The sequence below is a fragment of the Somniosus microcephalus genome, chromosome 6 (assembly GCF_052327205.1).
Source record: "Somniosus microcephalus isolate GS21.2 chromosome 6, FLI_Smic_1.0, whole genome shotgun sequence".
Taxonomy (NCBI): domain Eukaryota; kingdom Metazoa; phylum Chordata; class Chondrichthyes; order Squaliformes; family Somniosidae; genus Somniosus; species Somniosus microcephalus.
The window spans coordinates 202,430,669-202,444,130 of NC_140992.1; the positions used below are offsets into that span (position 1 = coordinate 202,430,669).

At 45.0% G+C, this 13,462-nt stretch overlaps 1 protein-coding gene across 3 annotated transcripts in view; it reads left to right on the forward strand.

Moving 5' to 3' along the window:
* nlrc5 (NLR family, CARD domain containing 5) overlaps window positions 1-13,462 on the forward strand; it is a 350,789-nt gene that overhangs the window by 212,982 nt on the left and 124,345 nt on the right. The window contains exons 36-41 of one of the 3 annotated variants that reach the window (XM_085991231.1): window positions 667-753; window positions 4,109-4,189; window positions 6,323-6,370; window positions 6,587-6,670; window positions 9,292-9,375; window positions 10,403-10,486. In XM_085991231.1, the coding sequence (XP_085847357.1) occupies window positions 667-753; window positions 4,109-4,189; window positions 6,323-6,370; window positions 6,587-6,670; window positions 9,292-9,375; window positions 10,403-10,486 (468 nt within the window). The other 2 variants (XM_085991232.1, XM_085991233.1) reach the window with 2 other exon arrangements.

Consider the following 13,462-nt stretch of genomic DNA (forward strand, 5'->3'; position numbering starts at 1 on the left):
GCCGGTTGCAGAGAACATCAACATATGTCGTTTCACCTGTCAAAAATTTTTGACAGATGAATTGTCATCGTTTGACAGCTCTGTGAAGCTGTCACACAGTGACATTCTCTGTAGTTTGATGAGGTCTTGAATTCAAGACCTCATCAAACCGCTTTCTTTTGCAGAAATGAGATGGTTGTTGCATTGGAGAATGCAATGGCCATCTGTCATCTCTACCGCGGAGGTGCGAGACTCTCCGCATAACCACCGGCTGAAGCTTGCAGGAAGAAACAAAGGTAAGTACACTTTTTCTAACACTTTCCACTTACCTCAGATACTCACCTCTCCACACTTGCACCCATCACTTACCTTCACAGCGCACTTTTGCACCCCTCCGACCCCCGCATACCAACTACTTGCCTTGGTGACCCTGGCGGGGTTCGCAGCCTTCGGGAAGCCTGCACTTGTGTGGGCAAAATGGTGATAAGCCTATTTTCTGCCTGTTAACTATTACGTGGGATGGCTGCCTGCATCCTGGCACGATGGCATGGAGGCGGGTTGGGCACCCGCCCCCAAATTCTGCCATTTTCCCAGCAGTCCTGCCTCCCCAGGGCTGGCAAGATCGCGCCCGTAGTGTTTAAATTGCAATGTAGATGCTGGTCATGCTGATTTTGGTTTTTATTTCAGGTTTGAGGAGTGTTGGATACACGGTGCAGATGCTGCTCATCTTGTAGAGAAGTGCATCTGTACCCACCTGAACATTGCAGACATTAGGTCAGTAAGAACTGGTTGAATGGACTGGATTATTCTGTCACCTGTCTGATTGAAATGTTGTACTGTCATTAGTGGACTGTACGTTTGGCTGTTTATTTTTGTTTATCGAGGCTGAGGTGAGCAATGCTGGAAATTGGAACACTTTTCTCACCTAAACCCCGATTTTAATCCAAACCACCCGGGCGAGATGGAGCGGGTCAGGATCGGGTGCCCGTGTTTCACCCCGCCCAATTTTGGATTGGTTCCACTGAAGTCGATAAGTGTAAAATCAGGTTGAGTGTAAATCGGGTATCCATATGTACGTATGCAAACGACAGGCAGGAAAAGACCAGCTGGTCCATCAAGCCTGCCTCACACTCATCCTACCCTCCACAGCTGTGTAATCTCCTGGGAGAGGCAAAAAAACAGAAAAAAAACCAGGGCCAGTAAGGGAAAAAAAAACTCTGGAAAATACGACATGCACCCGCCCCATTCTCGTCGTGTCAGCGTCAAGCAATTGAAGTTAGATAGAGTTTTGGTCAGACGTGGAGGGAAGCTCCCAGAACTTCAAAAAGTGCCTCTGAGAAAGTGCAATGTGAACTTTCCATTTCCCACAGCAGCTTTTCTTGTGCCCTCACTGAGTGCCGGTGCCAGTTAGTGCTTGGTTAGGACCATATTTCTTCTTTCTGTGGATCTGTACCTACTAGAACTTGGCACGAGATTACCCAAACTAATTTCACTTTGGAGCCTTGTAACTAAAGACAGAAAGGAAACTTTTATTCTGTCAGCCTGGGCTGGATTTGAATCAAATTCCCAGAGCGGAAAGTACAGGGCACTCATCCAGCGCTTCTCCTCTCCCTGACTGCCTGTATTGATACACAAGGCTGAATGATTCCATTAAAAAGCTGTTCTAATAAACTGGTTAAAACAAGAATCATTGAACATTTCACAAAGTTTAATAAACCTCTAGATTCAGGGACATCCATAGCATCCAGCTTGTAACAGCTTTGCAAGCCATGTGTTCGAATGACTTTTTGGGTGTAGGTGTAAAGGTATATTCCCTGATACTTGCTGGGAGTGTGGGATTGGCAATTTGCCATGCAGCAAGAACTCAATGAGGGTGATTTTGACGTTGGGTGACCGTGTAAAATGGGCAACATCGAATCAGCCGCCAATTATATATCTCTCCCGATTGAAGTCAATGGAAATAAAAAAATCGGGAGAAATGTATAATATGCGGCTGATCCGATATTACCCATTTTACACTATCACCCGAGGTCAAAATAACCGCCAATATTTCTCAAGGTCCCATTAAATGAAAATATGGAGTGTATGTTTTCTGAATAGGAAAGCAGTGAAAAGCTGTACAATGGCCAGAACTTTAAAACATTGGGGTGAAAAAAAGCACTCCCGTATCAGTAGTACAGAAACACGATAAAGTATTTATTCCCAGAGATTAAACAGTTCAGATAACAGGAAAGACAAGTTTGCAGAACATGTTGTACTTCCATTAACAGACAAGTCTCATTTGGTAAATAGCTGAGAGCCTGGTAGTGCAATGACATTACCATTGCATTTGGTCTCCCAAATTTATATTCATTTATTTTCCAAAAAATCTGCATTGAAAACTTTCGCACTGCAAATGTGAAAGAGAATGGGGTCTGGTGGTCATTGCTGGGGTGGTCTGGCCTATTCCAAGGACATTCTCCTCAAACTGCTGTTGGATAATAATAATACGTATTTCTATGTAGATGAATTGCAGTATTTATGGCATCGTTTGGTCTTGTGTGTGTCTGTGCCACTTGCGGTTTCTATGGTGATCTCCGGATGCTTGAGGTGAAAGACAAAAGGGAAGTGAAACCATATGAAACCTCTTTAGACCGATGCCACCTGTACTGTACAAAACTCTCCCGATTAAAGTGATTCTGTAACATGCTGGTGGTGCCTTGATGTGGAATCTACCTCGTGTACCACGCGTGGCAGATTCACCACAAACAGCTGCCCGTGTGCAAAATTTTGTGCAGGCACAGTCATTAGAAATTTGTGAATCCTGACTTTCAATTTTTTTAATTGTCTGCAGGCCTTTCCCAGTGGCTGGGGAGGTTCTGGACAGCTGACCAATCAGGAAACTGCACTGCAGGCCCATTCGGTCAGGATCAGATTCAGATTAGATTTATTTGCCATATGTAACAAGTACAATGGAATGCTTGTTCCCCATAGGGACGCGTCAGCTATACATACAGCGCCGCATTCAGAGTCAATACAATGGCTTCCTGTGGCAGTGGGAGCACGATGTCCCTCAGCCGCTCCGTCCTCCTCTTCACCGCAGCCTCCTCCTCACTGTTGCCGGCTCCACGTGTGGTGGCCTGCTTCTCCCGCTCTGGCCACCATGCCCGGCTCCCCTCCTCCCATCCGGACTGCGAGTTACCCGAAATGGAGCTGCCGGCCGACATGCTGCAGCGTGTCGTGAGTCTGCTGCTGCTGCTCGTTGCGCTGCGCTCCTCCGCCCGACTCGCCGAACACATCGTCTGGAGTCGGCCATTCAGCCCCTCGGGCCTGCTCTGCCATTCAGTTAGATCATGGCTGATCTGCACCTCAACTCCATTTCCCCGCCTTAGCTCCATATCCCTTGACACCCGTACCTAACAAAATCTATCGATCTCATCTTGAAAGCTCTAATTGTCCCAACATCCATAGCCTTTTAGGGGAGAGAATTCCAGATTTCTACTACCCTTTGTGTGAAGAAGTGCTTCCTGATTTCCCTCCTAAATGGCCTGGCTTTAATTTTAAGATTATGTCCCCTTGTTCTTGATTCCCCACCAGAGGAAATCGTTTCTCCATATCTATCCTAACAAATCCTTTTAACATTTTAAACACCTCAATTAGATCACCCCTCAATCCCCTTTACTCAAGGGAATACAAGCCAAGGTTATGTAGCCTGTCCTCATAATTTAACCCTCTAAGCCCTGGTATCAGGTGACTGGCACTCAGCCTGACTATGGCTAGAACGTTGCCAACTGGCATCTTCTGGTGACATCTTTTCCATTTGCCTCTAGTGATGTCACCCCCTTGACATGATTCCCTGCTTCACCAGAGACAGCAGCACTGCCGCATAAAGAGGCTGTAAAGAATACTGAAGGACAAGGAGCTGCAAGAGGCTTACTATGGAGTTTACTGCTATTTATTTACTGACGAGAAACTATTACCTTAAAAAAAATCTGCTATGGCCGGCCTCCCATTCTCACTATTTTTATTTCAGTCCCAGTTTGCATGGGGCGCTGGATAAGAATTTAAAAAAAAGAAATCCAAGCTTGCTGCCCTGTTTGAGAATCTGCATTTTGTTGACGCTGATGAGAATGAAAACTTCTTTTTGCAGCATAAAAAACAGCAGCGTTTTATTAAGGCTGGTGGACAGTGATTGCCGATCTCCTACGACCCTTCAGTCTGGCTATGACAGGTATGGAGATTGATGATGTTATATAGAGGGTGAGCTGATCCCAAAGTGAGAGTCCTACATTGTAATGTGCACCTTTATTCTTCTTTGTCTTTCTCAAGTTCAGGGATGCCATTGCTGGGAATTGGAACTCCGAAATGTTTTAACCCGGTTTAATCTTCAAAACACTGTTTTATTCCAAACAAGAAACGCGCACAATGTTGGGCTAAAAGTTTCTCTGGTTGCTGTGTAGAGTAAATGAGGATTTCTTCAGTTTGTTATCTCTAGCTAATTCATAAACTGGTTCTTTTTGAACGCGTTTACCCTTTCACTCGGGGCGTCACTGTGTGCGCGATGGAAGGGGGTCAGGATGGTTGTGTGAAGCTGAGTGCGCACAGCAGTGGGGTCAGCAATGGGGCACTAGGCTACATAGAATGTCGGAAGGGGAATAAGCATTACCTCAAATCCAAATAGATGGGGTCTCTACTCTGTAAGCCGGAAGATATCTAGTCCATTGTTATTTTTCAGAATACTGCACAAGGTATTTGCCCTTGACTGCATGCACTGCATGTCCATGAACTATTCCTGACACTGTTCGGGTGGTGGAGCGGAGGATTCATTAATGCAGGACATTGGGGGGTGGGGGAGACAGCCCAAGGTGTGCCAGTGTAAATATCCCATTTTTAGGAAGTAAACTAAGTTATAAGGTTCATAATTTCTAGCTGTGCGCAGAGAATCGGCTGGATAGAGAAACTGTGTTTCAAACATTGGTTCCGAATTCCTCTCCTTCCACTTTATATAATGAGCAATAGAAATGAATGTGGGAAATACAGATCTTACACCGTCTGCTCCTGAAGAGATTTAAACATGTATAATGCACATTTTACAGCTGAGAATGTCCTATTTATTTAAATTTTTTAATGTATTTTGATGGTGATGTCTGATTTTGACCATACATTTATAATAGGTTCTCACTCGGCCGAACAGAAGTTTTCTTCAGTATTCCTCTGAACCTCGGGTGTCAGTGGAGTAGTTATATGAGCGGGGAGCAGAGAGCTTGGATTTAACCATAATAATGTGTAATATGTTCTCAGCTCCCAGTGCTGAAAGAAGCACGACAGCTAAGTGCTCATAACCAGACTGGCCAAAATTCTGATGGCAATTCCAGTACCACTCACAAATAAAATTAGGACGTGATTTGTATATAAATGAACCCACAGCCCTAGAAACATGTGCGGGGATAGACTTTATCAATGATAAAGCTCCACGCTGCACTGTTCCAGCTCTGTAATAAGTAGCAGCTCACCCGTCCGGCTTCTGCAACTTGATTTTAATTCTCCCACTGGGGTCAATTTAAACTGGTGTTAACTGGGCAGTAAGGGCCTCAAAATGGGGTCAGTAGACTTCCCGCTGCGTTAATGCTGACGCTCTGGCCGCCGCCCTTTTGAAAGGGGCCTACCCCTGTTCGTACTGGCATTGAGCGGCCTAAGCAACAGTCCTTAAAGGGACAGCTCCTTAAAGGGACCGCTGCTGGCCACTCGGGACTTTTTTTTTAACACGCTACACACTCTCCTCCTGTCTCCACAAAAATACTGTGGACTCGCCTCCATCAGCTTCAATTTCCCAAGTACCAGCTGTGGTTCCTGCAAGGGCCTGTTGCTGCCTTGGCCCATTTCAATCCATGGCCGCATTGTCTACGCACTCCTTCAATGTGGGAGTCTCTGCGCCTTTATAAAACCTTCTGGTGCTGGTAAAAATCTGCTCCACAGTGGTCGGAGGTAAGTGCATGGGAAAGGCAGTACAGACACGATTTTAACCCTACTCGCTCAGCAGAAACCTGGCGGGTGGGCAGTTAAAATCGCCCTGGCTCTGACCTGTCCGAAAGCCGCCATGATCGCAACATCTGCAATTTTAACCTGCTCTCCTGAGCAGGCAGCAAGGACACCCGACTGTAATTTTAACTCGGGTCTGAGCGGGGATTCCGCCTGGAGTTAAAATCGGGGCCACAGTCTGTGTTTGATTTAACCGTACTGTGGCACTACCCGTAGAGAAACACAACTCACCAGCGTTACACAATGTTGAGCATTCGCAGCTCCTCTTGACTCTAGGGATACCCAGTAACTAAAGGTGATCTGAGATCTTTCTGATTCCTTCCAGCACCAGAATCGACACTGTAGCACAGCACCCTTCTCTGCGATTAATCAGGTAACCATTCCATTTGATTTACTGTAAAATATTTTGATTATCTGAACGAAAACTACATTTTGAGGATGTTCGATTGCAGTTACTTTTATAACCTAATATACTGACCGCTGATCTGTGGAGGGTTTATGTAAAAGTATTAGATTGCATGGGATGAATTGTTTATTCTTAACTTTCCGGAGCGTCAAACAACTGTCTTTCTCCTTTGCTAACTTTCAGTTTGTGTCAATGTGGAATCGAAGCGGCCCATCTTCTTCATCTCTTACCCATCATTAAACAATGTTCGCACTTATTGGAGCTCCAGTAAGTCTTGCACTTATTTGTACCTTTCCATTATTTCATCTATATATAGATATATATATATAATATATGTTTGTGTGTTTTTGTGTGCGTACATGTGACATGCGTGTAGGCTGCGTGTCAAACCCACAGGAACATGGGAATTGCTCGGCTAAAAAAGACGGAGAACCTACTAGTTCACCTTCTACCATCCTGGTAGTCGCAGGATACACTGACAGCCCACAGTCTTTTCGATCTTTTGTATATAGGCTGCATCGCTTACTGGGGGGATTATTTTGTGAATGTGAGCAGTTCTAATATGTTGTGTTTGTATATGTATATATGTTTGTATGATATATACACACCATACACAAAATGGACCTCCTACAGATGTGTAACAGGAGCTTGAACTCTCTGTGTGTATTATGGATAAATCCGCTTTTTTCTTCTGTTCTTCACAGAGGAAAGGGTGGGAATTGCAAAATTCAATCTCCAAACACCAGTAAGAATCCAGGAACCTCACATAATTAAAACATTTGCTGTAGTCTGTTACTATCAACCAATGGCCCTGCCGACGACCTCCTCATTATGATAGCTTGTTGAAAGTTTATGTATAACCAGTCTCTATGCCTCCCAGCCAATGCCCGTCCCTTTCCTTCGCACTGCTTCCTCTTTCTCCATCGATAAAATACCAGGATACGCCAGTGGAATATTCAAATTATCAGCTTGTGATTGCCATCTTTATATGAAGAAAACACATCCATTCAATAGTTATTAATCTGGACAGGAGTGCTCCAACAATGAGGTCATTTCAGCTCTAATTCCTTCACACCAGGCTCAGGAACTGATCAAATCAGTTACCTTAGTAATACTTCCTGTGTTTAAACAAAAATATCCTCACAGTCCACAAAAATGACAAAAGGAAGTTCAGGATTAATCCCAATCCTTTATAAGAGTTTGATGTATGCTGAATGAGAGTCTATAAATATTCTGCTTGTGTATTCTGCACAGGTGTAGCGAGCTGTATTACTTCCAGTCTGCTGCTGATGCCAGCGTAGTATTGTTTTGAGCAACGTACAGACTTCTTGTACGCTACTATAGCAAAACTCTGAATGTGTAACTTTTCTGATGTTTGCTGGCTCTCTAACTCTTGTGCTGTGTATCTGCTGATGGATATTACACAGTGAATTAAATTGTGATACTGCCAGAAGCAGGAACCCACGTAAGTCTTGTCCCTCCTACCACGCTATTCTTGTTTTAGTGTATCAAATTAATTTGCCTGTAATTTAAATTTTCTGTGTCCAAAGGTTGTGGGTTTAAGTCCCACTCCAGGACTATAATCTAACCTGATAGTTCAGTGCAGTGCTGAGGGAGTGCTGCATCGTTGGAGGTCTCATCTTTTTGATGGGACAATAAACCAAAGTCCTCTCTTCTTGTTCAGTTGGATGTTACAGATCCCTCAGCGCTAATTGAAGAAGAGCAAGGAGATGTCTTGGCCAACATTCCTCCCTCAACTACCACCAGCAAGAACAGATAAGCTGGTCATTCACATTGCAGTTTGTAGGGTTCTGTTGTGCGCAAAATGGCTGCCATATTTAACAACAGTCGCTGCCATTCAAATGAATTCACTGCATGTAGAATGAATTGGGATGTTTCAGAGGATCGGTGAGGTGCTGCGTAAACTGCAAGTCTTTCTAACATAGAGTCATAGTCATAGAGTCATAATGGCGCAGAAGGAGGCCATTCGGCCCATCGAGTCCATGCCGGCTCTCTAGAGCATTCCAGTCAGTCCCATTCCCCTGCTCTATCCCCGTAGCCCTGCAAGTTTATTTCCCTCAAGTGCCTATCCAGTCTCCCCTTGAAAACATTGAGTGTCTCCACTTTCACCACTTCCGTCGGCAGCGAGTTCCAGGTCCTCACCACTCGCCGCGTAGAAAGGTTCTTCCTCACATTCCCTCTGTATCTCTTGTCCAAAACCTTAAATCTGTGTCCCCTAGTCCTTGTACCATCAACTAGTGGGAACAGCCTTTCCCCGTCTAGCCTATCCAAACCTGTCATAATCTTGTACACCTCTATCAAATCACCCCTCAACCTCCTTTTCTCTAATGAAAACAAATCTAGCTTCTCCAACCTGTCCTTGTAGCTAAGATCCCTGATATCTATCCATTGTGATCTGAGGTTGGTTCCATCTGTCTGTCCCTAAGAGCAACCAAATGGCAGCCATTGCTGCCTGGTGCAGCTGTTAATTTTGCCACTAGTTGCACTGCTCCCTCCAGAGAAGCAGAAGAAAGGCATCTCGACAGGGGATTGTCTGCTGGCAATGGCACTTCCTCTGAGGTTGAGGTGGTTGTCGGTGGCAGTGCTTTGATTTAAAGGATGAAAAAATAGACAGAATTGCAGCATGTAATCCCCAAATACTTATTCAGTGACCATAACCCAATGCCGCTGGGCAGAAGTAATTGGAGATTTCTGATATGTTTGATATTGGGATGGCTAGGACGATGAGTGAATGCTACCCAGGTGCGGGTCTCAAGGATTTACTGTAGTGAGATGTAAATGATTGTGCAGTGATGGTGTTTGTGCTTGTCAGTGATGTCACTCTGTCCTGGAATATGGAGTTACAGATCTTTCTCATGTACTTTCAGTTTATGCCAAAACAACATTGGCGACAAAGGAGTAGAGACAATGGCTGAAATCCTTCATGTTGTCCAGGGGCTGAGGAAGCTTAGGTAAGTTCTGGAACGGCCAGTGAACTGGCGTTCGATGCCTGTTTTTAAAGCCCTCAAGGATATTGGAGAGCCTTTTGTAAATCTGTCTAATTTTACATTAAATTGATTCATAAAATTTTCATAGAATTAGGGATATGTAGCTCCTTCGGTGGTTCACTGGTTAAGTGCACTACATCGTTTGAAACTGAGCCAGCACCTCAGAACAGTCCTGGTGTTAATCTTCAGTCTGCACTGAATTAACTATGATATTGGTAGAGATGCTATCTTAGGCCTCAGTGTTACTGGGCTAAGGAACGTGAGGGATGGGGGTAAATCAGACAGCTCCTAATTGCTATCTGATGTCTCCTGCATATTGGATACCAGGATCAGGCTCAGCTGTGATGACCCCTATGGTCCAATAGCCTGCCAATACTCCATGTCCAGCCTCACACATGACAATGGCCACTTGGTTGAGGCACTGGAGGGCAGTTGGTGCCAGTGGAATTGTACCCCAGCAAGTAGTTGGTAACTTTCGGTGAGAAGGGAAGACAATTAAGGGGAAGGGGAGATAGCAGGGTGTGACTTAAAACTGGTGTGATTTTCACACTGTGTCCAGGGACACCCTGTTGATGTGGTTTCTGGAGCTCTGCACTGTGCATAGACTCCATGTTCCAGATAGTTATATCATTAGTTGGACTTTTATTCTTTTATTGTCCAGTCTGAGGCACATAGGCCTCAACCCAGAGGACAAGCAGGTGAGCTGCCCCAAGACTTGTATCTTATTCTGAATGCAGACACTAGAAGGTGCACTAGGGTGGGCGGGAGATGCCTGCTTTTTCCTAATGACTTTTAAAATAGGCTTCCTTCCCCACTCTAGAAAAACCCTTCACTTTAGCTGGCTTTAGGAATGACATTGGGAAAATGTGTTACTTTCCCCAAGCACAAATAATTCAGCACAGAATCCACCCTGATAAAGACTGCTGACAGGTCCTCCTATATTTAGAAAGTTGCTGCTGTGACCACAGTTACATTTTGTCTGTCTCCTCAGTCTTGAATCCATCAACATAAGTACCACAGGGATGGTGACGCTGGCAGCAGGCCTTCGCAATTGCTGCAGCATTGAGGAGATAAAGTAAGCTTGATTTTTATTTGACAGGGTTTTTATGTTCTCTTTATTTTGTGGGTGATTTGTTAACTTTCTCCTTGTACAAAATATTCCTGATCCCTTGAGCCACCTCATTTGACATTTGCTCCCTTGCCACCTGTAGTGTCCGTGTGTAGATAAAGACACTGAAGACAGGAGTTGGTTCATAGGTATTTACTAAGCAAGTCTGGGGGGGGGGTTCTAAAGGATATACACAATACACAGGCTTATATAGCCCAAGTGGCAATTACCGGCATTACGCACACCTGGGGCTCTTAAAGGCACATACACCACAATTGCTCTTAAAGGCACATACACCACACCACCGCCTATGTTCCCTGTATCCTGCCTCCAGGAGGCCCAGGGACCACATGGGTGCAGCTCTCCCCCTTGGCTTTCCTTCCCTTTGCTGGGAGACGCTGCCGCCTTCACTCACTCAGCACCTCCCCAGTTGATGTACCTCAGATAAGGACCAGTCAACTAAAACATAGCACACTTTAGCACAGGGGCGTTCTCCCCGGTGTCCTGGCCAATATTTATCCTTCAGCCAACACCTAAAAAAAAGATGATTTGGTGATTATCACATTGCTGTTTGTGGGAGCTTGCTGTGTGCAAATTGGCTGCCGTGTTTCCTACATTACAGCAGTGACTCCACTTCAAAAGTATTTAATTGGCGGTAAAGCGCTTTGGGACGTCCTGAGGTTGTGAAAGGCGCTATATAAATGCAAGTCTTTCTTTTATTAGCAGCAGAATGATACGGTATAAACAGTATATCATCTGACTCGCCCTGAGAAATGCTGCAGGAGGTCCACTAATCATATGTTAAAAGTGTTATCTTTAGAGCTTAATTTGGGTGAACTTGCATCACGGATTCTCACCCGGATCTCTGCTCGGCAGTGGGAGCAGAGACTCGCAAAATATACCCCACCGGAGACTACATTTTAAATGTGTCTGCTACATACACACACAAAATCTGTCATGTTTTTATAATTGCCTCAAATTTCCCAACAACCTGGTTAACGGGGAAGAGTTGAGGCGAATAGCATCGATGCATTTACGTGGAAACTAGATAAGCACATGAGGGAGAAAGGAATAGAAGGAAACACTGATAGGGTAAGATGAAGTAATGTGGGAGGAGGCTGGTGTGGAGCATAAACACCGACATAGACCAGTTGGGCCGAATGGCCAGTTTCTGTGCTGTAAATTCTACGTAACCTGATTGGTTCTTAAGAAATTGATGCCAATCAATTACCACCATTCAGTTAGGAACATAGGAACAGCAGTAGGCCATTCAGGCCCTCGAACCTGTTCCAACATTCAGTTAGATCATGGCTGATCTATATCTTAACTCCATCTACCTTGCCTTGGTTCCATAACCCTTAATACCTTTGCCTTGCCAACACTTACTTCACCATCTCTGATCACGCCTTTCTCTGACCTTTGACTCACCAAGAACAACACTAGGGCAAAACCACTGGTCCTGTTTTAAGTTTTCTGCTTTCAAATAATAAAGCTTTTCCAAAAAAGATGTTTCCCCTCATGGGGGAATCTAGAACTAGGGGGCATAGTTTCAGAATAAGGGGTCGCCCATTTAAAACCGAGATGAGGAGGAATTTCTTCTCTCAGAGGGTTGTAAATCTGTGGAATTCTCTGCCCCAGAGAGCTGTGGAGGCTGGGTCATTGAATATATTTAAGGTGGAGATAGACAGATTTTTGAACAATAAGGGAGTGAAGGGTTATGGGGAATGGGCAGGGAAATGGAGCTGAGCCCAAGATCAGATCAGCCATGATCTCATTAAATGGTGGAGCAGGCTCGAGGGGCCAAATGGCCTACTCCTGCTCCTATTTCTTATGTTCTTATGTGGAGTAATTGTGTGCAAAGTATGCTGTTAGAGCACCACCTTGTGGCCATCCTGAAATGTCCAACAGGAAGCCAACTCCCAATGTTTGGCAAATACTTCAAATGCAGGCCTCTGTTCTCCAAGCACTGACCTTATAGTTTCGTGTTCCTAACAAGGGATGAGCGGGCCAACTGTTATATCAACAGAATAAAAATGGAGTCAAATACATGTCTGGGAAGATGAGATAACCTTTAATTGAACCCATTTTTTTTCAAAGCTTTATTGTTCCCCAACATTTTTAATTCTAATTTTATTTTTCAAGCCTTGTACTTTAGGTTGTGGCTTGTACCATCTCTGGGGCATCTGACATTTGCATTCTTGAAGCCGTCATTAATAAATGGACTAGAGTGTCATTGGGTGAGTCGCCTTGTCCATCAGGAACACTGGGCATGACCCACTTTCTGCCAGTATAAGCACGGCACTCCCCACACCCCCTCTCCCCGCCATCCTCATTATAAATACAACAATATTTACCAAATCACAAGATCCCTGGGGGGGAATCGACATTTTATATTTTGAAGTGAAATTGGTTTAAGTTTCAGAAGAACATGGAGAATCTGATGAGTCCATTTACCTCACTCTAGTGTTGAAGTCCAGCAGAAATAGTTGAGGCTCAGCCAATTAGCTCCTTCAAAAAGCAGCTAGATAACCATCAAGTTGAGAATGGAGGCAACAGGGATAGGTACAGACTGAAATAGTTACACACTTGATGGAACACAATGGCACTCTGCTGGTAGGGGGAGTTGTCTGTGGAGTGTAGCAGGCCAGTAGGGGAAGTTGTCTGTGGAGTGTAGCGGGGAGTAGGGGGAGTTGTCTGTGGAGTGTAGCGGGCCAGTAGGGGGAGTTGTCTGTGGAGTGTAGCAGGCCAGTAGGGGGAGTTGTCTGTGGAGTGTAGCGGGCCAGTAGGGGCAGTTGTCTGTGGAGTGTAGCAGGCCAGTAGGGGGAGTTGTCTGTGGAGTGTAGCGGGCCAGTAGGGGGAGTTGTCTGTGGAGTGTAGCGGGCCAGTAGGGGGCGATGTCTGTGGAGTGTAGCGGGCCAGTAGGGGGAGTTGTCTGTGGAGTGC